The following is a 26,715-nucleotide window of genomic DNA, read 5'->3' on the forward strand; positions in this document are numbered from 1 at the left end:
TACACGAAAAGGCAACAGATTGCAGTATGCCTCCAGGTAATTGAGATTTGTAATGAACTTTTATCTTACAAAGTCTTTCTCATGCAATATGGAAATATATGTCCATGTCAAGATGGATGTTGCTACTGTGCTATTTCTCTGTGACATAGTCAGTGGAATGAGAGCTGAAACCATTTAGTAGGTAACACAAGACTAAGTCATGAACTCATGTTGCACAAAGTTTCTACATCCCAACATACACCTATACAGAGCTGAATATTGCACAATGTCCCATCAAACACTTTAAACCTATTGGCAGTTAGCAGATGTAGTCCACAAACACATTCTAATAATTTATGGCATCAAAAGATAATTTGAATCTTCTGAAAATAATCACTTAAGTTTGAAATGATAAAATCTGATGGGTTTTTTTTCAATACTCAAGTCTGATTGAAATCATTCTTAAAGTCTTGTAAACATGCATGAAAATATTCTCTCAAACCATCAGCCATCAGAAGTGTCAAGGAAAAACTGTCACAAACACTTTCCTAAGTAGAAATCAAATCTATAGACACATCGTCTAAAAAAATACTTTGTGATTATACCAGAACAGATTGACCTAGATCACCCATGATTACTCCCTAGAAATTTCCAACCTCGTTGATTTGTGAGATTGTCAGGCACGTCCAATCAACTTGTCTTTTACAAGAGCAGCTACACAATAAGATTTCGGCCTAAAAATCCCCAACTGACGTCATAGGCTTCGTCAAATAATTTGCCGCACACACTCGGGAGAAGATGAGCACTGGCCACCAGGTGGCCGCAGAATCTTGTACCATTCCCACTAATTAGGGAGTGCTGATCAGTCTCAGCTTATTATAATGGTCCATGAAAACCACAGTGACCGATGGATGTTTTCCAAGATTTCCCAGAAGACATTCCTTCACTATGTTGCATTGATTGGTAAATTTATTGCAATTTTTTTTAAGTTTTGTGAGAAAGTCATATAATTTCTTGATAAAAAAGCTCTTTGAACACATAAACATCATCCTCTTTCAGAAAAAAAATATTTTTCACATGTTGAAAAATGTAAGACGAAGGAAATTATGAAAATTGAGACTGCTCGTGATCAAAATTATCTTGTTTTACAGATAACAGATGGGAATCTTTTTGTACTTTAGGAATATTTTAGATTTAATACTCAAACAAAATGATTATATTATTTCACCATATTTTTGCAAATGATGCAGATTAAAATAGGGTGATGTTGTGATACTGGTCCTCGGCCACAGTGACAGAAAACATATCTCCAAAAGGAGGGTCTTACAACCAAACCCACCAACAATCAATTCCACTAAACTCACTCTCCTGTCTGCCCTAATTAACTCACATGGGTTCAAAGCGTATTTCTTGTGCTCAGTCATTGCCATCAATTCCACACGTGAACAATGTTTTTTATCTCATTTGGCACGGTAACCTCAATCAGGTGTGAGACTTGGCAGGCACCGTAGAACAGGTAGTGTATTGCAACTGGAAAAACTCAGGAACATTTCTGGAACTGGCCTGTTCTGAATTTAGCTGCTCCCAGAGAGGAAACACTAAAAATATTTCATCATAAGTGTACTATTTTCTGCCATCTAAATAAAAGACTATTCCACCACACTTGTTGATACCAGCCCATCCTCATGTTTATATTTGTCCTGTATTCACCAGCATCACACAGTGTTAGGTGCTGGCGCCGGCGCCTGTTCTCTGCACTCATGGAGGATATATGTGTGTCCACACCCTGGCCGATCGGCAAGGATTTTGCCCTGGGCTCATACGGATTCCGTTTTGTTACCATCAAAAACAGGATTTTTTGCATATCTTAGAGTTCAACTTACAAAAGGTAAATATGACTTTCTACCATGTATCTGCTGTGATGATTCATCTCCAGTATGTCTAGTTTATGCAAGTTCAACATTCTCTTAAACATCACTCTGGGGAAGCTGTCTTATCTGACATCAACACTCCAGAAAAATATTACTGACACTATTGTCATTTCCTTAACAAATTCTGTAACGACAAATTCGTGAAAAGTAAAACCAACGCTCACTGGGAATGGATAAAGGATGAACCTTATGATGTTCTATGTTGTTCTTCAGTAAAACCATCAAGGTTATATCTGACCTTGTCTCCTACTCTCCAGCACTGAAATATGCAGGCTTAATGTTCCTTAATACCTGAGGATTTCCCAGTAGTCTGTCTCACAGACCCTGAACCACATTATTTTCCCTACTGCCAAGCCCTCTCCATAATTTGAAAGCCCCTAAATGAAGCAAGTCTAGATTTCCTTAGGTTCAGGAGATACTGAAGCTCTGGTCTCCCTGGAGCTCCTTTTCAGTTACAATGGGTTTGTTGGTTGCTATTAAAATTATATACTAAGTGTTAGTATAGGTTTTTGTTAAAGAATCAGTTCATATAATTCTTATACTAACTGTTCAGATTATATGACACATAACGTTACAGTGAGGATTATGAAGCAACTAACCGGTTGTTATACATACACGTTGCTCTACAGGCCTGTATACACTCAGTGATTAATGTCCCATACCTGCTCCAACACTCTAGCACATATCCTGACTTTCTTATCTCAAAGTTCAAATGGTGATAAGATGCAGTGTTGTACTTGCTGTGTAAGTGCTGTACAGCACTTGCTGTAGAGAATTAGCTATTGCTCTAGGTTTGGCCAGCACAGTGCCATGAAGTATGACAGTGTGAATGCTGTTAAACACAGCAATATTAAAGTTTTGACAAATACTCTGAAATAATTGGAACGGCATTATCTCCTAACATGAAACATGCATTTGTGTAAGGATTAATCTCAACCAGCTAGAATCTGATACTCAGATCCAAGTCTGCAGTAAACTTTTAAAAACTTTCTGATCTGGCATTAAACAATTCCTACTGCATGTAAATATGCGGAATACCAAATTTGGTGGCTTTGTAGAAATAACACATATTTCACTGATATCTGGAGCAATAACTGACAAGTGGTTTTAATGCCTTGTGGCAGCAAATACAATATCCAATACATGGTAAAAATACATCTGAACTTAAAAAAAAAAAGAACAACAGTGTTCCCTCTCCCCTGCACCTCTCCCCCTCGCTACTATGTCTGCTAGAGGCACATAGTTTACAATCCTGCGTAACACCCTGCATGTATGACCAGCATGCCTCAGACTTGACCCTATTCTCAAGGTGTTCCAGGGTAGAAAATATATTATTAACTTGCTATGATGGTTTCCCGATGCCAGATGAGTAGGAATAAAGTGAGAGAGATCAATAAATAGCCTGAAATGACCCCAAGCCCCACATCTCCAGGTAGCCATGTTCAGGACAATTGGTTCTCCACTGCTACAGCCAAAGTGGTCAGTCAGCCCAAGACTCATTACCCACCATCAGTAACAACACCTTCATCACATGCTTGGATGTCATGGAAATGGTGAAGTACACCCTTCAATAACAGTGAATACGGTGGCATGAGTGGATTATTAAATGGCATACATGAGATATTAAACATATACCACATATGAATGATAAATCTGTGTTTCAGTTTGAACACCTTCACTAGATGCAACACAGACAGAAATACCACACATAAACAACATGTTGTCAGCTGGTGTATCACTATGTTCTCACTGAACATGATGCACGTAGGAAATGTATGGAAAAGGTTAAACATAGTGATGCTTAGGCTGTGTTACGAAAATGTGCTATATCCATGTCAAGCGGAGCTACAGGCTTCTCCATGCATGAACCACATACATACCCAGCACTCTGCCAGGATCAGTCAGCCAGGACACCAGATCAGTATCATGACTACTCCTGTATTCACAGACATCGCCCAATCTGCTTCTGAACTGCAGAGTGAGTAAGTGAGTGACTAGCTAGGAACTTCAAAGTCAATAGTATCTTCATATGTTTTAGTGTAAGCATTTGATATCTAGCTGTGCCTCTTTTCAATGTACTTTTAAACAGAAAAAAAATATTTTGAACCTTAACCCTATCGCTTGACATTGATTTTAAAGCATTAAGTCAGTACGTTTCATAAAACATGAAGTGTGGTGCAAATAAAATTATTATTGCTTTCTTTAATCCATGGTTTAGTTCACTGGCATTGGATAACTGTAAGTAACATTGCCCTTTATTCCACCTCTGCACTAACTATGCTTTCAGTGTCGTTGCCTCATATCTTCTGATTTCATGATAAAACTACATCACTTTGGATCAGATAGAGTTTATCTAAGCAATGAAATTTAAAAGTTAATACTTCTGAAATACAGAAGTATCATATAAGAGAAGGCACCTTCATAATCCTACTGTCATTGTGTTTAAATGTCAAGTGATCAGATGCACAATACTGTGTACAGTAAAATAATTCCATCCACAAAACTTTTACTGATACAGGGGACTATGTGCTACTGTGAATGCTGTGATGACACAGGATTCTAACATATAATTATGTAGCTGAGGGAATCCTACCTAAACAAGATTAGTCCAAAGAAAACACATCAAAGTATTTAGTACCACAACACTATATGCCACTTGCCTCACACAAAGTGACAAAACAGTACCCAGTATATGGTATGGCACTGTGTACTACCTTCCTCTCACACAACTGAAAACGAGTATATAAGACAGCACTATATAAGCATAACACATGAGTATCTAATGATGACTGTCTAACAAACATGGACCATTCCTCACACACAACATCATGAAAATGTCTTAACACATCAACGTGACATAATTTTTACAAATCAGCCTTCTGCAGATGATTTCAAGTCCAAAATTTGTTTACTTTTATATAAGGATGTAAATAAGTGTACCTACCTACCGGGTGATGCAGTTAGATGGAAACAGTAGATGCTCACAGCATACAGCAGGCATCAAACATGGGAGGTAACTCTGATGGACTGTGTGGGCGATCTGGAATGAAGATTATAAACATTATAACATATTCACAGGGCCCTACTATACTGATACAAACTTATACAGTTGACTGGAAACTGGTAGCAACATCAGGGATCTGATTAAATGTGTTAACAACACCTTCAGGATCCATACAATGTGGCCAGTGACTGCAAACATCTTTGACTGCTGTTCTGGACACTTGCCCTCCACATGTACCCTGACAACCTGTGGACTCTAAAAACACTTGCTGTCTATTTAGTATACTGACAATCCTTGATGCCTACACTTGACATAAACCCTGACAATCATTGATGCCAACTCTTGACATGTACCTAGACAATCCTTGATGCCTACACTTGACATAAACCCTGACAATCCTTGATGCCTTCACTTGACATGAACCCTGACAATCCTTGATACCTAATCAACACTTGAACCCTGACAATCTTTGATGTCATGTACTTTGACAATCCTTGATGCCTACTCACCACTTGAACTCTGACAATCCTTCATGCCTACACTTGACATAAACCCTGACAATCCTTCATGAATCCACTTGACATGAACCCTGACAATCCTTGATGCCACTCCAGTCATGTCATGCCTAATCTTGACAACCCTAACAAACCTTGATGCCTACTCTTCACAACCTTGACGATCACAAATTCCTACTCTTGATGTCTCGATACATATATCCAAAGCTTAATACAGTCACCTATTTCCAGCTTGTACAAGCAGCAGACACTTCAAAACATTACCCAAGCAGACTTCCCAGCCTGTTGTACAAACATGCCAAGTCGTACAGTGAGCCCTCATTGGGCAGTCACCTTGGTTGGAACTGGGTTCCTGCAAGTACTCCCACAGATGTCAGGAGCAGTAGTAGTCAAGGCATATCACCTCATGTTGCACCCCAGTGCATTGCTCTGTACATTGTGCTGCTTCAGTAAAAGCAATGTACACCAGTAGAATTGTAGGGCCACATGTAGCCTGCGTGGTGGTGGCGGTCAGCCCCAGGGTCCCACTATCTGTCACTATCCCACTACCTGTCCTGGTCACACTTCACTTTACATTCAAATTAACCTTTGGTTAGAACTGTTATTTAGGAGAAGAAATCCATCAACTGTCTTCATCCTTGCAAATCAATACCAGTCCATTGTTTCAGATAAATGCATTTTCTGTTACTAATTGTGCTATTTGAGGAACTAAAGAGCTGGTTCAGAATTTGTTCAAAATTCCCCACAAGCCAATCATAGTACTATGACCAATATCTGAAAGTCTGCTGATACAGAATCCATGGTTACCATAATATATATACGCTGACATCCCATTTATAACACATACTTGAAGCAGATTGTATTGCATGCCACATCATGTATATATATTGTATCACATACTGATTGTATTGTTACACAACAGACCAGTGACTAACACTGGAGGACGAACACTAAACAATCAGATAATTGCAAAAGTTGAGAAAGTAAGAACAAAATTGTATCCCTTCTCCCCCATGGACACTGCAGGAGTGATGGTGCTGTTGGCAGATCATCTGCTGCTGCAGTAACAGATGGGAACTAATTACAGAGGGAGATATCCCATCAATCTGGGGCTGGCAACGGCAGGAACAGCACATGCCACAACTAGACCTCTGTTCAAGGGGAGACCATGCGCTATGAGTTGTTGTACACACCTGACATTTGTCTTTCAGATCCACCCCAGAATGATTTAGTCTTCATTTGTTAATACAAAAACAAACTTTCTTTACATTGTAAAGCTTTCTTTACATTGTAGAATATATAACAAATATTACAATAGGCAAAATAAATTAGTCAGAAACTAAATGATGTCAAAATGAAACAGACTTAACACATAAATATTCAGCGCATGTAAAGTTTGGTTCCGATGACCAGTCTGTAAGTTCCATAACTCTAATGGACTGGTACTGCCATTTCTCCAACATGGCTACAAAGATTAATTCAGCTACAGGTTACCCATGTTCCAAAACAGCACAAAACAATTAATTCAAATCCCAGATCAATACTATACAGTAATATTCACTCAGATCTTGCACTTCTCCTACATAGCTCAAGAACACAACACGTCACACTTTGTCAGAGTTTTCACTTTTGACAAACATTTCATTTCCATTTGAACAGCATTGATTTATCATCAGCCTCAACCTTTCTTCTGTGGCGTCTTCGGAGTTCTCATCCTCAGAGAATTTAAACTCTATCAAGTGTTGTTCTTTTTCAAGGGATCATAAAAAACAATAACTTGACGAATTTGTTCTGTCTGCGGTAAAAGCCAGCAGCATATTAGCAATCATAATGAATTTACCTCCTACAGGAAGCAAAAAGGCGATCACAAACGACCACAATGTTTTACAGACTAACTCTATTGGATCATTCAGAATAGGAGCAGTTGACTTTCCAGTTGCAGAGTTCAATAAACCAGATCACACTGAAATCATGTCGAAACATGTTTTGGTGTATATCTGCCTGTCTCTCTATCTCTCTGTCTGTAAATGTATGTAAATATATATACATATAGAAAAAGAATATATATTTAATTCCATCAAATCATCTTTTGAAGTTAGCATAAAACAGAAGACACAGACACATCTCACATAGAACAAGCAGTGGCTGTGGCAAGAGGGTAACAGTCACCACTAGTTTTCCACCATCAAAATTAAACTTGATCTGAGTAAAATCACAGGAAATGATGCAAGTATAGGCTGGGCCGGAAGTTGGTGACATATTGTCAACGACCAGTCGTGCTGATGCTTCCCATTACTATTTTATGTATCAGGAAACATGTATTAGTCATTGCTTCCGGGTGAAACTACCAGCTCAGCCAGTACCTACCTTGTCCCACACACAGGAACGATCACTTGTAGCTTATCCATCAGGAACCTTATTGGTATCAACACACTTACACATCTCATCAAACATCACCCCTACCACACATCAACAATTCCTTTTCTGCATCACCACCACCATCATCACCATCTTTATCGTCGTCATCATCATCATCATCATCATCATCATCATCATCATCATCATCACTATTATCATCACCATCAATATCGTCATCATCACCATCTTTATCGCCATTGGCATCATCATCACCATCATCATCATCATCACTATTATCATCACCATCAATATCGTCATCATCACCATCTTTATCGCCATTGGCATCATCATCACCATCATCATCATCATCACTATTATCATCACCATCAATATCGTCATCATCACCATCTTTATCGCCATTGGCATCATCATCACCATCATCATCATCATCATCATCACTATTATCATCACCATCAATATCGTCATCATCACCATCTTTATCGCCATTGGCATCATCATCATCATCATCATCATCATCATCATCATCATCATCATCATCACCAATATCATTATCACCATCTTTATCGCCATCGGTATCATCATCATCACCACCACCATCACCATCACCGAAATCATCATCATCATTAGCAGCAGCATCACCACCATCTTCACCATCATCTGGAATTTTCTCCAACACTGAGCGCCAACAAAATGATATAACTGAAGCAATGTTGAAGGCTGCATGACTTGATACACTCACTCATTTGCCAAGTAGTTTAGCTTGGCCGTATGGTCCCAAGAAAACATAGCCACAAAGAACAAACTTTTACCTATCCACTGCATGAAATGAAGCTTAAAGATTCTGATGACTGCAATATTAACGTTGATGTTAGTTACGTCACAATAAGAACAGACACAAAACATGTGCCTGTCCTATGGCAGTGTATTTATCAACACAGTCACTCTGGTGACAGCTCACAAATCACCATTCCCAGCCTCTGCTACCAAACACAAGTAGTCATTTCCATGTTCAATGCTAATATACCCAGGCAGACCATACACAAATCCAATCTTGTAAATGCTTGGGTTTTTTTTACAAAAAGAGTACACTGCATCTTTGTTAAATCATAAAATGACAATTTCATTACCTTGAACCACTTATGCCATGTGTAGTTCATGACAAGAGATTTTGGTAACATTATCAGATACCCATCTCCATTCTTAAGACTGAGTACAATATACACTAAGCATGCATGACACAGCCAGTGCAGCAAGCTTCACCATATTCACCCCACCCAAGAACTCGCCTCCAAATCCTTGAAGTAGCAGTACAAGATATTGCAGGTTATGCTCAAGTCATAGTCATTGTTTTAACCTTGTTTTATCATGTATTTTGCAAAGTATTACTGAAGTAACAGGAAGACCAAGATTATAGAATTCAGTGAAAACGTAAAGAAGCTAAAACAAATGATGGTCTGTGAAGTCAGCACTGTATGAAAATGAATCAGTCAAGACCAAAAGAAATAGCCAAACAGCAAGACTGAAATAATGTGTTGTGAGTTACCCCCCTTCCCAATGTCCACACAGTCTGGTAGCATCTGGCGATGGTTATTAGTAAGAGATCATGTCCATCTCATAGTGTCCCCCTCCCACACTGGACAAACAGAGAGCGTGGCAAGTCGTGTCGGGCTAACAGGAAGCCCCAGGTTGAGGGGATTACAAGAAGCCATTTCCTAATGGCCTTACATCACATCTCACGGTCATCTCTGCGTATTTACAAAGCTTGTTGATTTCGTGCTGCTGGGACCCTCAGTGGTACCCTGGAGTGAGAGAGAGAGAGAGGTCTGTCACAGAGCACTCCCCATTGTCTGTAATGGAATTTATGTTCAAACATTCTTGTAAACAACAGCAGCTATTGTCATTGGAGGTGCTGTCAGTTGTAGGAATGTGCTTACCTATGAGAGTAGGTAGGAATGGTCAAATTAGACAGTCCATATTTCCTTTAGTCAACCAGAGCCAGGTGTAACTTGGGAAGGTAACTGGTACGGAGTGAGTGAGTGAGTGAGTGAGTGAGTGAGTAGTTTTTACACAATATTTTAGCAATATTCCAGCAATATGGCGGCGGTCTGTAAATAATTGTCCGGACTAGACAATCAAGTGATCAACAACATGAGCATCGATCTGCGCAACTGGGAACCGATGACGTGTCAACCAAGTCAGCGAGTCTGCCTCTTACGACAAGCATAGCCGCCTTTTATGGCATGCATGGGTTGCTGAAGGCCTATTCTACCTCGGGACCTTCATGGGTCGTATTGTACATCAAGTGATCAAATATGTTAGTAGCAGATTGACCCATAGAGTCGATATTTTATCAACTTAAACCTATCAGTTGATTTCTAGCAAGACATTTCTAAGAATGATGATACTTTTGTATTTTCATAGAATTTCTTACCTGAGAAATGCCTTTCACAGAATAAAGTTGCATATCCATAAAAGAGACTCATCATTCTTCATTACCCCATATTCTAAAATGCCCATCAAGGAAGACATTTCTTGTGCCGCTCTCTCTCTCTTTCCTTTTCTTTCCCACACCCAAACACACAACACACCCACTCATACACTTCAAGGAACACATCTTGTGAAACAGACACATTCTACAGATAAACATACACATCTAGTGAACACATGCTCACAGAAATACAATGCTAACTCACACACATGCACGCACGCACACACGTACACACACACACACACACACACGTACACACACACACACGTACACACACACGTACACACACACACACACGTACACACACACACACGTACACACTACAATACATTGTATACAATTCAACGGAATTCATATGAATCCCACTTGTCTTCCAAACTGGAGAAAACAGTTTATTAAATATTCACTTTTTATCATCTACTTTAAGAAACATTCTAGTGAGACATATGACACTTGCGTATGATATGATTTGCACAGATGACTTGGGTAAATTTATTGCCATGGTGATTTATAGGTGTGCACAACACTCATATTCTCAGCTTACACAGCTTGTTATGTGGTAAGACTGAACATAACGACACAGTATCACTTTCTTTATACAATTCTATGCAACATATATTTGCTGAAATATTTTCCACTCTCCAATTCACAGATTTCATTGAAATCTCTGTTTACTAAATATTTTGGTTTAATGAGTAATGTCCATTCATGGCTATGTGGCAGGCTGGAGTACTTCAGGTGAGCAATGTGCTCACAGAGGACACACGGAACAAATCAATAGAGTTCAACACTAGGTGTAGGCATAAACTCTTTTTAAGCAGAAAATCAATGATCAAAAACTGATTCAAACAAAACGTGCAGCAAATGTTCACTATCTTCTCGTTTGATGGCTACATATTATCATCAGCTTCAGTAGACAGGAGATGTACTGCATCACAAGTGCCAACTTCAACTCACTGCACAATATAGATAACCTTTGAAAAATGAAATTATAACACAGATCAAGAAATTCATGTCAACACATTCCTTGACGTAGCCGGACATGCAATGAGCAAGATAGCAACACGGAATGGGGGCCCATCTGTAATATAAAGATGTGGCTTTACCTTCACCACTTTCAACATACCATATTTTCCGAGCAAATCTCAATTCTTTCCCAGGTGTTGAAATCAGATAATGGCAGTATAAAATCAACAGCTATTTTATTGATTGTAACAGCCTTCAAATCTATCACAATGGACATTTTAGCTTCATGAGAGCTGGCTCCACGATGCCACACAAAAACAGTCTTGCCGTCTGACTGATGTCGAACTAACATCATGCCCTGCCTTCCCCAGCGTCTGCCACGCCCACAACTCCAACACGGCAGTCAGTAGCATGTGAACCTTGAGGTCAACGCAACATGTACACAAAAGCACATTCTCAACCAATGCTGGCCGGTCAATAGGTATTGATCGCCATGAATCTCCTTGTTGTCTCCTCGGCCCTGTTCACACCACTCTGTAGCTTCCTTCTTCAAACACCAAAAATGAAGGAAAAATATATGCTTGTAGCTCATCCAGTTACAATAATCAGGAACCAAACTCCACTCTCTTAGAGCAGCATGAGGTAAAGGACTTGGTTCACTGGTTCATCATGCAGATGGGGAGGGACAGGAGACTGACTCATGGGTGCCAGATTAACATTCATCTACCTAACAGTTTCACACTTGACTGTGGGTCCTGCTCAAGGACTTTGTTGGTTAACGTCTATCACTTCCAATTCTGTCAGTTCAATTGTTGATGGTACTCAATGGCTAACAATGCTAACAAGCAACAGACAAACATGGAAAAAGAAACTCTGTGAGTAAGTGACACCAACACCATGGAGTGAGTGAATGGCTTTAACCAACACCCTGGAGTGAGTGAGTGTCACCAACTCTCTGGAGTGAGTAAGTGTCACCAACACTCTAAGGTCAGTGAATGGCTGTAACCAACTCTCTGGAGTGAGTGAGTGTTACCAACTCTCTAGAGTCAGTGAGTGTCACCAACGCTCTGGAGTGAGTGAGTGTCACCAACGCTCCGGGGTGAGTGAATGGCTGTAACCAACACTCTGGGGTGAGAGAGTGTCACCAACACTCTGGAATGAGTGTGTGCCACCCACATGCTAGGGTGAGCGCCATTAATACTCGGGAATGAATGAGTGATATCAGCACTGGGGTGAGTGAGCATCATCAACGCTTGAGTGTCACCAATTCTCTGGAGTGAGTGAGTGACACCAAAACTCTGGGGTGAGTGAGTGACACCAATGCTCTGGGATGAGTGAGTGACACCAATGCTCTGGGATGAATGAGTGACACCAACACTCTAGGATGAGTGAGTGTCATCAAAGCTCTGGGATGGAAGAGTGACATCAACGCTATGGGATGAATGAGTGGCACCTACGCTCAGGGATGAGTGAGTGTCATCATCACTCTGGTGTGAATGAGTGTCTGAGTGTCATCAAGACAATATTAGGAATGCAGTGAAAATTCTCAACATGTCAATCTTTCAGGAGATTCCCAGTGAAATGGTTCCCTCAAATACAAGGAAAAATGAAAGCCCAGGCAAATAAAAGCAACATCAAATAAGAAACATCATCATCTGCCCAAGTTCCATAAAAAATTAAATAACTGTTAGAGAAGCTACAGTTGTTGGACAAACTCATCCTAATGTGCAGCACTCGACATCCATCTCACAAGCAAGAATGTAAAATGCTGTAAGGTATTAAACATATATTTCAGCTAAATGTGACATTCTTCAAGAGTCTCATTCACAGAGGGCACACATTTAAGTTTTCCCACCGAACACACAATGTCATGGCTGCCATTTTCATCCCTTGGTGCATTTCCATCAGCTCAGAAAATATCCTTCCAAAATTCACAAAGGACACCTTTTGTGGGCCAACTGGTCTCCTATGAGTTCCACATGAAATTACTGCCATGCAAGCAGGGCTAATAATTGATAAAAGATGTGTGCAATCTCCATATAAATCAGGCCATGATGAGAGTGACTGCTTCATTAGTGCTTCCTTGTGACCCCACCCGACCCTATCACAGATCTTTCTCCTTCACAAGGGGCAATGCCACAATTACAAGCTTATATGCAGATTGTGTCTACCTAAGGGACTCAGCTAACTGTTCAGTTAGTCCCTTGTATAAATTGGACTGCACCTAACAAGTGTACCATGTATATTCCTTTGAGAATAACTTTCCCAAGGGCAGAGGCACACCCTAAATGTTGAGATCGATGAGTGTGAAGCAATACAAACCTCATACTTTCTGCAGCTGAGACAGTCTCATTGGCATTGACATGCTCTGCAGTTGGGACAATCACTCTGGAGCATTGATACGCTCTGTGGTTGAGACAGTCACACAGGGGCATTGATACACTCTGTGGTTGAGACAGTCACACAGGGGCATTGATACACTCTGCAGTTCAGACAGTCACACAGGGGCATTGATACACTCTGCAGTTCAGACTGTCACACAGGGGCATTGATACACTCTGCAGTTCAGACAGTCACACAGGAACACTGACTCATTCTGTAGTTGAAACAATCACACCAGGGCATTGATACACGCTGTAAGTTGACACAGTCATGCAGGGGCATTGATACACTCTGCAGTTCAGACAGTCACACAGGGGCATTAATACACTCTGCAGTTCAGACAGTCACACAATAACACTGACACATTCTGTAGTTGAAACAGTCACACAGGTGCACTGATACACTCTGCAGTTCAGACTGTCACACAGGGGCATTGATACACTCTGCAGTTCAGACAGTCACACAGGAACATTGACACATTCTGTAGTTGAAACAGTCACACAGGGGCATTGATACACACTGTAAGTTGAGACAGTCACGCAGGGGCATTGATACACTCTTAGTTCAGACAGTAACACAGGGGCATTGATACACACTGTAGTTGAAACAATCACACAGGGGCACTGACACACTCTGTACTTGAGACAGTCACTCGGGGCATTGATAAGCTCTGTAGGGGTGTCAAGACATCATCATTCACTTTCTCAGGACAACAGTCTTCCTCAGCAAGGTCCTGGGATTAATTTACATGATTTATGACACATAATCTTTTACCTCTTAAAACTACTTGAAGAAACTACTTCTAAATTAATGATGTGCAGTATCAGTTTGAAGAGTGAGATAGAATGTAACTTTGATTCATTCTTAATGTTACAATCCACCGAGATAGGATGTAACTTTGATTCAATCTTCATGGAACAATCTACTCTTACATCATAGCACCTTTCTTCCAGGGTGGACCCCCATAGTAGAAAGCACAACAGAACCCCGTATCCCCCGGGCACTGACTGACTGGCCCACCACAAGGTAGACCATATCCCATGTGGGGGTGGGGCACCAAGGTGATACATGCATGTGTGTGTAAATGGATATCGTCATATCTAGATATCTACCCGGTTGAAGACCATGTAATATACTGCTCTGTCACCTGGGATTCCAGAGGTCAATACATCTAACAAGATGGTGTTAGGCAAGAAATTAATTAGGTACCAATATTAGAGAAAACAACCTTCAGTGACAGATAAGCTACAAGACCCTGGAATGCCATAAGACCCTGGAACGCTATATGGTGTAAGCAGCAAGTTATTATAGCGACTCAGTTACTCCATTACAAGTGTAGTGATTAAGTAGGGGTTCAAACCTCCCGCATGTTTCTCATATCAATAACATGACAGATCAGATTCCACAATCAAATGATCACACATCAGACCATTTGAGTGTATTCACTAACTTGACATACACATGGCTGAATATGTGATGAGTTAATGTAACTTCAAGTTAAACTTCTTAAACACATGACCAATTAACGCCCTTCTAAATGAACCTTCTCTCATACATGACCAATTAACTCACTTCTGGATGAACCTTCTGTCATATATGACCAATTAACTCCCTTCTAAATGAACCTTCTCTCATACATGACCAGTTCAGGTTGACCCTTGTCCATTCATCAGTTAATATCAGTTAACCTGAGAACTGATTGGTTAACTCTCTTTGAATAAACCTCCTCTGAAATATCAGTTAACCTCCTCAAGTGATCATTTAAAGTGACAAGACTAGTTATTGTCTGTGCAAGTTAACCGTTACACTAACATTCCCTAAACAAGCAGCTGACACCCTCACACACTTGGTCAACTCTGAATGCTAACCTTCATGCTTATCAGTTCATGGCATGGAAAGAATAAGTCTATAATCACCTACATCTCTGTTCGCATAGGTCTTCAATCAACAACAAAATCACATCTGACTAATGAGGATGACAAAATGCTCCCTACTCTTATAATGAAACCCCCTGATCAGGACTACAGTGATCTTGATTGACTGTTGTTATAAGAATATTCAGTGGAGTAGGAAGATAAGTGTATCCAACATAGATTCCTATATGTAAAGCATTGGCAACTGAACCTTCTTTTAGCATTGATTATTTTTATAAAAGGCCTAACATGTCAAAATATAAGCAACATTTTCTCAAGTTTTTATTTCCAAGAAATACATGTTAGCTTGTCTCAGTGTGCAAAGGCAATAAATCTACATGATTTGTAGTATCTTTTAATCTTAATTTTGATCTAATGAAAGTTTGGGATAGCTCCTTACATAGTGTACATATTCTTCATTACAATGAGGCAGATAGTGTTCAAAGGATTGTTTTTTTCCCCTTAAAACCAAATAATATATTTTCTCATGTTAATTCAGTTTGACTTTCGCCCATTATCCTGAGCCATGAGGACAGTTCGGTCCACACTCCCTTTACAAAACTACATTCTAACAGTAGATGCCCAACAGACTCTCGAGCCTGTTTACAAAGTGTGCATAATGGTGATTCTACAATTCCAGTCTTATGTAAATAAGTATTAGTTGTTTAAGTATTCTGACTAATCTGGTACTGGAAATATTTCAAATTTACATTCTGTGTACATCTATTGGGCATAAAATGGATATATCCCAATCATTCTGGAGAAATCGTTTTCTTAATATTTCTTCAAATTAAGACATTAAATATCCTTTAATATCAATTAATAAAGTCATTTTACACCTCTGTATACCTCTTTTTCTACTTTCAAATAGAAGAGTCCAATTTCAGATCATAGGGGTCACGCTTGTTTATTATTGCATTATCTGTGGTTAACAGACCATGAAGTGTTGCTTTAGAATGTAGGTGTATACAGAACAATCCTATGGAAATACATTTGTTGTGCAGGGCTGACGAGCTGGAGCGAAATACACATGATCAGTTCATGGAGAGTGTGTGCAACAATAGCAACTACAAGGGGATGAGGCTCACGTAACACTGTCATTTGAAGCCCAACTGGATGCATGAAACAGGTCAGCTGACCATACTTCGGATGGAGGTATGTGTCTCGACCACCCTCCCAGAGTGTGTGCATGTCCATAATGACAGATCTCTGCTCAAATTGAAATCTAAAACACCTGAATCCCACATCAAATGAGATATTATGCTATAAATAAAGTCTCAAGTATCAATCAGTCCTCCAAATGACTCGGGTTGAAAAATAATTGCATCTTTAGCGTCATGATCCACAAATGTTCCTGCGTGTGCTACTGGTGCATCATGGGGCCTCACCAGGTGATACGTCAAACATCATAACTATAAAACCATTTGTTCCAACAGACCCGTGTGCCACATCGATGACGTGCCACCAGTGTGTCTTCTAACACCTCCTGCAGTCCAGTAGCCTCTTCCATATGTCACATGATAGCCTGACCATAGCCATGCTCCATTCATAACAGTCCTTACTTACCCCTAACTGTCTGCATACTGCTAATCTGAAAGGCTATCACATTTCTACTGGATGTTTCCTTGTTAAATGTCATGGTAACAACAATCATTGACATTTCCACTATGGTCATTAATAGAGGCAGAGTTGTAACAAGATCCGTCTTAATGACCTTCGGGTCTGCACCTTAGACCCCAAGTACAACTAAAGATTTTCTAAACAAAGAATAATGTGTAATTCACATTTATGTGAATTTAATTCAACAGTCAGAGAAAAAAGTATGAATCACTTCTTTCATATGTTCCATCAGATGATTGGGTGAAAGTTGGAGCTATGCCAGCTCATTGGCCTGGAGAACAGGAGTCTGACACCTGCCCAGTAAAGACATTAATTAACATAAGCCATTGCAGTGAGGGATGCTTCAGTCATTAATGGAAATGATGGCAACATGTTTACTAGACTACATGAGCTGATGATGATACTACCCCTGGGTATCAAAGACATTAAACAATAACCAAGGGAACATTACACCTCCAGGTTGAATAACATCTATGCCTTAGGCAGCCAGTCATACACTGCTGTTCCTAATCAAGATATATGGCCAGTTAATGGCAGGTAACCCTTCAAAGACACTGGGCTAGTTAACTATAAACCAAGAAAGGGCCAATTAATGAAGACAACAAGCAGTTGAGCTGACAGACATGTGGCCAGCTAACCCAACAGACATCAAGCCAGTTAATCCTACAAAGACAACTGGCCAGTTAACCCTACACACACAGGCATCTATGGATACCTGGCCAGTTAACCATACACAGACATCTGGCCAGTTAACCCCATAAAGACATCTGGCCAATTAACCCTACATGACATTATGACCATTTAACCCTACACACACAGGCATCTGTCCAGTCGGCCTTACATACATCTGGCTGGTTAACCATACACTTTATATCTTACCAGTTAACCCTATATACATCTGGTCAGTTAACACCCTCTTGCCCTGCCTCCCCTCCCCTACCCAATCCCATGTGTCTAGTTAACCCTACACAGACACATACATCTGACCAGTTACACCTACACACAGACATCTGGCGATTTAACCTTACACAGACATGCGACTACTTAACCTTACACACACATACATCTGGCGATTTAACCTTACACACACAGACATCTGGCGATTTAACCTTACACGCACAGACATCTGGCGATCTAACCTTACACACACAGACATCTGGCTACTTAACCTTACACACACAGACATCTGGCCAGTTAACCCTACACACACATAGATCTGACCAGTTACCCCTACACACAGACATCTGGCTACTTAACCTTACACACACAGACATCTGGCCAGTTAACCCTACACACACATACATCTGGCTTATTAACCCTACACACACTTGTGGCCAGTTAACCCTACACAGACATCTGGCTACTTAACCTTACACAAACTGGCTAGATAACCCTACACATGCATGCACGCTTGCACACGCACACACATCTGGCCAGTCCACCCTACACACAGAGAGACATCTGACCCATTATCCCTACACACACAGAGATCTGCCCTGGTATCCCCACTCTGAAGGTGAACACAGGGCCATACCCTCATACAAGGAGGCGAGGTTCAGGGAGCAACAAATGTTTAATGCTTTTTGAAGGGGAAAGCAAATTCACTCACTTCTTTTAGAGTCTGTTAAACTTCCCATTTGAAAACTAACCGCTAATACAAGCTGTGACAAGAAAGAAAAAAGCCACTATTCAATTCTCATTTAAAAACGTCTTTCCTGTTTTTTATTGATGCACATGTTTCAATACTGCAAACGTGTAGTTCCTTTCAAGGATGAGGTAAAAAGCAGTCTGCCCTCAAGGCTGAGATTGGGAAAAAGCACTCTCCCTTTAAAGCTGAGGCAGTTAGAGATCAGTCTCCATTTAAGGATGAGACTAATAGAAACAAGTCTCCTTTAAAGAATGAGATGGGTATGTTGCCTATCATCCTTATTTGAGAGAGATAAATGTCACACTGTATATGCCTTGCAGATCTGACTGCACTAACACCAGAGCCATTCACCTGTACCAATAACCTGTGCCAATCACCTGTACCAATCACCTATCCCAATCACCTGTGTCAATCACCTGTGCGAATCAGCAGTACCAATCACCTGTGCCAATCAGCAGTACCAATCACCTGTGCCAATCAGCTGTGCCCATCATCCTTATTTGAGAGAGATTAATGTCACACTGCATATGCCCAGCAGATCTGACTGCACTAACACCTGAGCCAATCACCTGTGCCAATCAACTGTACCAATCACCTGTGCCAATTGGCTGTACCAATCACCTGTGCTAATCAGCTGCACCAATCACATGTGCTAATCAGCTGTGCTAATCAGCTGTACCAATCACCTGTGCCAATCACCTGGGCCAATCAGCTGTGCCAATCACCTGTGCCAATCACCTGTGCCTATCAGCTGTACAAATCAGCTGTGCCAGTCACATATACCCATCACCTGTACCAATCACATGTGCCAATCACCTGTGCCAATCACCTGTGCCAATCAGCTGTACAAATCACCTGTGCCAGTCACATGTACCAATCACCTGTACCAATCACCTGTACCAATCACCTGATGAATATTCCATTACCTATTCTCCAAGTGTGCTGAGTTTCAATCTCATGTATCCTCCCATATATACCCAGGGGAGATTAGTTGACAGTGGACAACCTGCTCCCCAAGATGGTGTCAACAATTAACTTTATGTACAGGCTCATTAGCCTTTAGCCTGGAGCCACACCATCCTCACAGCCTGATCAGAAGCCCAAGAGAACAAAACAAGCACCTTTATATTAGCATTTTAAGATTACCTGTGAACATATACCCCTTCATCTAGGCCATTTGTATATACAGGGTAGATACATAGATCTTCAAAATGGGAATATTTGCCACCTTCTAGCAGACCTGAACATAGATTCCCTGATTGTGACAATGTATATGACCTGCTGTATTTCAACTACAGCAATACGTCTTTTGTTTCATTCTAAGTATTATTCCCATGAATCTCATGAAAATATTCAATCAAAGTCTCATTTTTCAAACAGAGTGAAAATAATTACTAACATTCAAGAAAGTGATCAATTTTGGTTTTAGGCATGAAGAAAACGTCAGAAAATGACTTTCACCTCCAGTGTGACCACAGACTGAAAGATTTGTTCCTGAATTCCATGTGCATTACCTATGGAGATATGAGATGAACATCACAGCTCTTTCTTTTGCCTATTTCAGCTTATCCATCAGCTGTCACTTCAACCAACATCAAAGCCAAGCGAGTTTCGTGCTACGCCTCTCTGAGGATCAATACTGCCTGCTTGTTTGGTCCCCTTGACTTTGTCCACGTTTACGTAGCTAACTTGGCCGAGTTACGGAACATGACGTAGGAAGCTGCAGCCTCCGGCGGTCGTCCCTGTTGATCAGTTCCTACATTATCAATCTCTCTAACAATCAGTCAATACATACTACAATGACCATAGCTGACACCCAGTTCTCCGAGCTGATAGTCCTCAAAATGTCTGCTTGGCCAGAAAATAATTGATGCTTAACACTCCCGAAGCCCCTCTGGTGGAGGAGTGGGTGCTAATAGCCTTGTGAGGGTATATTCACGTCTGGCCCCCGGTTGGGGGAAATTCTACGTTTACAGTTTACAGTATAATGAGCACCACCTACTGTAAACACTGCCTGTTAATGCGATTAATCAGGCAAAATATGCTTCATTTTATGTCAATTACAAAGTCTTGCTATCAGTTTTATTGTGGATTTTTGAAATGCCTTTGTCAATATAATGGAGCAAGATCAATATTTCAAAGATTGTTGAGACAGACTTATTTTATTAAATAAATTTTACTTGGGGGGCCAGATGTAATTGGATTGTGGTAAATTCATGAATACTGTGACGCTGTATAATTCAATATTAACATCTTTTTGTTATTCATTTCCAACGTAAATTTCAGTAATTAATTCCTCTCTTGAAGAAATGCCTCCGTAAAGAATCACCATGGATCAAACATTTGACTCCAGGTATTGTATGACTTTACATCAAAATATCAAAAATTAACAACTATGCTCATATGAAACATGACTTCTTTATCACAGTTTAACAAGTCAGAAGTTTCAGTGGGATATACACTCTTCAGTATTAATCCTCCCAAATATATAATTGAGAAAGTGGCTACAAAGATATATTTTGAAAAAATATATTATTATGGGCACTCACCTCCAGATCTGATAAAAGAACTAGGGTGGTTTTTTTCTGAAGTTGTAAAGCTATTCTGAAAGTTTGATCAAACTGTTGGCAATATTGTCAATGAGAAAATGTATCACCCTATCAGACTCCATCCCTCACATGTGGATGGCAATTCTCATCAGCTTTCCCCTCATTGAGGACTTAAGATCCAAGAACTGTGCAAGTCAGTCTTCCCGAGACGGTAAAGTTTACATCAGACTTTACCTTCATGCACCACTAAGGGAGTCAGCAAGTTAACCTTAGATTGTGAGCCAGCAAACCTTTGCTTTTTCTGCAAAATTTATGAGCAATTATCTATTATGACTTCAGTAAATACTGATTGTGATTGGTTAATTAAAGTTGTACAGGGGTATATAATCATGTCATATACCTCTGATTTTCCAACAGAGTATCTAATTTAAATCTCAATGACGTAGTTATGGTAGAATGGACATTAACATACTGTGCTGGAAAATCACACATATTATATTTTGTTTTTTTACATCTGACTTCCCAGCACTGTATGTTTATCTCCTAAATATCCATGTTTTTTCAGGAAATGTTTCTTTCTTCAAATCAATTCATTGACAATTTTGTGATTAAAAAGTATTTTGAGGATAAATTCTTGGCCATATAAATGAAAGCTTATGAAATGTACACACTAAATAAGATACTATTCCAGACTACTCATAACAGTCCAAGCATCTCATAAACACTAGGGCTTCACTATGCAAAAGAATATTAGCATAATAAAGAAATGCAAATTTAACCAATCTAAATGAAAATGAACAAACCAGAAATATACTGTATTGTTAAATATTATCTGTTCATATTACAGAATGCTGAGAAAACAGATTGAGTTAAAGTTCAAACATGAGAGGGCTTTGCTAAACTACATGAAAAAGGACAGCAACTCAATGAATCACCCAGCTGTTACTATCTAGGTGAGAGACAAGTTTGTAACATTTGCCAGTTGTGCCGCTAGTTTTTCTACTGTAGCAACTTTGTGGAGTTTCACAAACTTTCCCACCTCTCAAGCACACCAAAATATCCTCACACCACAAAGTTTTCTAAGATGAAAAAGCTTTGGCATAAACAAAGTGACAAGACACCGGGCGGTATTCATGTTCTAATGTTGAAAAATTTCCCACAAGACAAAGGGTCTTGCATAAGGCAGGCTTGCCACAGGTATTAACGAGTTCAAGTATATTTGAGTTGGAAATTGTACGCACATTTAGAATGACAGCATGTTAGGCGCTCCAAGATCCATCAATGCCTCCATTTTCATCGACGTTTGTAAAATTCGCATCTGACGGAACCTTCTTTCTACCATGTAAATGATTTAACTCTCTTGAATTTGAGAGTTTTCCACTTTTTGAATGAAGACAATAAATTTTAAATCAGAGCAGAAAGATGTCATAAATGTGCAGGACCGATCAATAAACATTGGTCCAGGTGTTGGGACTCCATCACCCCTAAAATCAACAGTGAACTCATCAAAGCAAATAGCCTCAGACTTAACTATCAAACAGTCAGGGGTGTTAAGTTGTAGATCTTACCTTTCCATGTCAAATGTTTACACTTGGCAATTATCCACAATATGAGATCTCAGCAACAAACACACTGGATTTCTCAAACATCCAAACTACTGATTAAAATGGCCTTGTTTCAGTCAATCTCCTCCTAAACAACTCTGCTCTGTCCTCCCTAGGGCACTGAATGAGAAGCAGACCAACTTACCTGGACTGGTTGCAACTCAAGTGCATCAGAAATATCGATGCCCAAAATGTCACACAACAAAGTTGATAGAACAGCTGTTAAGGCCTAAGCAATGTTCACACAATAGATCCCATTTAAACTTCATTGACTAAACTTGTGTGTTTGCGCTTGCAGAACTTTTGTAGGCAGAATCTGGGCATTACCTCTACATCCCAGGGAACCCCTCGGAGAATGTGTAGCCCGTTCCAAACTAAACACAAGTTCAAGAAGTACAGGCTAGCGGGGAGAACAAACAAACATGGAGATCTAGAGGGGCCACTCTCACATACATACGACCACTTACCATGTTGCCAGTAGTTTACAACAGCTATAAAACTGTAGAGTCCCACAACTTTCATACAGGTTACATCCATGCCCCACTGCGAAGGTTCCACAGAGTCAAACACACAATGCTTCACAAATTATGGAATATATGTTCACAAGGCACTGGGCAGGGATGTTGGTGATTTTTTGTCCAGAAGTTGTGTAAGCAGACAGTGAAAGGAGTCAAGAGCTGACAGGTCGAAAAGATGATTATAAGTCATCTCCAATACTTTCCATTCCATGTTTTTACCATACCATCATAATAGCAAACCTACACCTGATAAGTAATAGCTGTATAATATTTGCAATTTGTTGGTATCTGTAATCTAAATGTCCCAGATGAAGTCATATTTGGGTCTCTGTACACTTAGTACAACAAGGACCTGCAGGGCAGAGATGAAGATGTTCCAGATGGCTGCTAGCTAAGTTGTCCTACCTGCACAATCGAGAGAATGAACCATTATAGCAGGGCATGGCGTAAACCTACACACAGCATAACTACCAACTTGCTCACTAGGATATACTATGGCAGTCCGGTCGGCAAGGCATCAAACCTCAGATCACAACATCCTAGTTTGAATCTCCTCTTTGCACTAGGAAACTGTACAGTCACTATGCCATTTGTGATCCCTTCCATCTCTGGTTGTTTGTTGTTCAATTTGGCACTCAGCTGACCCCCAGTTTAACTGCATCTTTCGAACAGCAGCCCATAAATAATCAAGTCAGGACCAGAAAATTCAAGTTACAGTTATCACAGGTTGTCATGTCTGGAGTCATATCTATGTATCAAGATACAAGCTAGTCTCTGCAGGAGAGTTGCCATGGTTATATCATACAATACAACCCAAGTGTGCAACATTACAGCATCCAACATCCATAACCATATTAAGAAATGAGCACTAATTACTTCACTGATACAGACAAAAATCACCACCAGCCACATTTCCTACCTGACTCAGGCAGTAAGCCATAAACAGTCCTCATAACACTGATTTCTTTCAGTATTGATTCTGCTCATACTTGATCACATCTTGGCAGTAAAATGAAATGTGTGTAAACATATTCACAGCTGATAACCTATAAAACATACTTGAAACAAATTAGATCATTATATTGCTTGTTGTTTTTAGCCATGTACAATAATGTAAGACAGGTCTTGCTCTCTGTCAACAGATGTAAATTATTACTAAAACAAACAAGAAGATAAGTTTGCAAGTAGCAGATGATTATAAAGCTTCATGTAAAAGATCAATCCAGATTTAACCAATCAATTGTCGCAACATCATAAAACAGATTATTGTTATCACATCTTTGTAAATACCTTCAATATCACATGATATTTGGTAAATATGTATATATGGACAGAAACCAATATGATAGTACAAATCTCAGTGTTTAGTTTTGTTTCTTCAGCAAAAAGTTTTTTACCATCTTTAGCCTATAGATAATCCCTGTCCTTTCCAGACTCATAACTAAACAATAACATGTTTAGTCAAGGTATTATATATGGTAAGACCATCATTATTAAACCATAACAACTTTATCCTTCATTGGGGTTTTACATTTTTTCTTATCATCTAAATAGTATGTAGAAGTTTCAAGTTTCCAATGCTGGAAGCTGAAAGGTGAAATAACAATGTGTACGTCACCAGCTCTGTGGCAGCAAACCTTTACATTTAGTCATAACCAAGAATCAATCCAACTGCATATTTAAATTTTTTTTATCAAAATCCCTGCATTTATGGCTGGACCTGATCAATAGTATCTCCAACAGTGGAAAACAAATCACACAGTTCCATTTCTTCCTTCTATCTACCAGAATCAATAAGCCACTGCAAGTCATCCAACTTTCATAGCTCGCCACAGAGTGCTTGTCTTGTTTCTCCCTAACTCCACAATTTTGTACTCATGAAATAGTCATGAGAGGAGTAGGTATCAAAGAGACTTTTCTGATAATTCTGCAAGAAATAGATATCAGTAGATAACTGACAAAACTTATCCACAATCTTTTTCAAGATAGTCTCTTAAAGTCACAACACTTATCTATCCATTTCTTTCATAACAAAGATAAAGAGTTGTGTGTCCCTGGTAGCGTCCAGCCACTCAGTCCTGCTGTGTATGTATAGGCACTGTTGTCACATTATATGCATAAACCCATGTCACATCACATGTGTCAAACACAGCAAGTACATCCAGAACCCACATCACAACACTCGTGTCGACCAACAGCAAGTACACCTAGAACCCACATCACATCACACATGTCAAAGTACAGCCAGTACACCTAGAACCCACATCACATCACACATGTCAAAGTACAGCCAGTACACCTAGAACCCACATCACATCACACATGTCAAAGTACAGCCAGTACACCTAGAACCCACATCACATGTGTCAAGTGTACAGTGAGTATACCTAGAACCCACATCACATGTGTCAAGTGTACAGTGAGTATACCTAGAACCCACATCACATCACACATTTACCCACAGCCAGTACACCTAGAACCCACATCACATCACACGTGTCGACCCCCAGCGAGTATACCTAGAACCCACCTCATATGACACATGTTTAACACGTGATACACCACATGGATTACAAGCATGACATACTAGAGATCTATTCTGCTCTGGATTCACCACTGGAATACAAGCACGATGTACTGGAGACCTGTTCTGCTCTGGATTCACCACTGGAATACAAGCACGATGTACTGGAGACCTGTTCTGCTCTGGATTCACCAAAGGAATACAAGCACGATGTACTGGAGACCTATTCTGCTCTGGATTCACCAAAGGAATACAAGCACGACGTACTGGAGACCTATTCTGCTCTGGATTCACCACTGGAATACAAGCATGACATACTGGAGACCTGTTCTGCTCTAGATTCAACACAGGAATACAAGCACGACGTACTGGAGACCTATTCTGCTCTGGATTCACCACTGGAATACAAGCATGACATACTGGAGACCTGTTCTGCTCTGGATTAACCACAGAAATACAAACATGCCATCTGGCAACACTTCAAGCAGTGCAATCCACACCTATACGGGCACTGACACAGCTTGAATGCACATCCATGACTGTAAAAAATTGAAGATAATAATCTAATAGCACCGAGTAACTTCCTTGGCTTTGACAAGTCTAGGTTTTGGGTCAGTCAGCTCTTTCACTCACTCACATTCTCTGTTTTCTTTTTCAGTTTCTGTCATATTGTCCCCATTCCCCCGAGTAAACTC

The 26,715-nt window shown here is 40.0% G+C and overlaps 2 protein-coding genes across 3 annotated transcripts in view; both read right to left on the reverse strand.

The window, feature by feature from the left end:
* Positions 1–26,715, reverse strand: part of LOC137277309 (myocyte-specific enhancer factor 2A-like) — a 113,184-nt gene that overhangs the window by 62,477 nt on the left and 23,992 nt on the right. For both annotated transcript variants that reach the window (XM_067808969.1, XM_067808968.1), the window contains one exon: positions 4,855–4,950. The gene's annotated coding sequence lies outside the window, so the exon portion shown is untranslated. The remainder of the gene's footprint in view (positions 1–4,854; positions 4,951–26,715) is intronic.
* Positions 4,892–9,385, reverse strand: LOC137277264 (S-antigen protein-like). The gene is made up of 3 exons (XM_067808924.1): positions 9,352–9,385; positions 7,893–8,483; positions 4,892–4,950 (listed from the first exon to the last, which is right to left on the reverse strand). Exons 1-3 carry the CDS (start codon positions 9,383–9,385, stop codon positions 4,892–4,894), a joined length of 684 nt encoding a protein of 227 aa, XP_067665025.1.

Source organism: Haliotis asinina, chromosome 3 (assembly GCF_037392515.1).
Source record: "Haliotis asinina isolate JCU_RB_2024 chromosome 3, JCU_Hal_asi_v2, whole genome shotgun sequence".
In the NCBI taxonomy this organism is placed as follows: Eukaryota; Metazoa; Mollusca; class Gastropoda; order Lepetellida; family Haliotidae; genus Haliotis; species Haliotis asinina.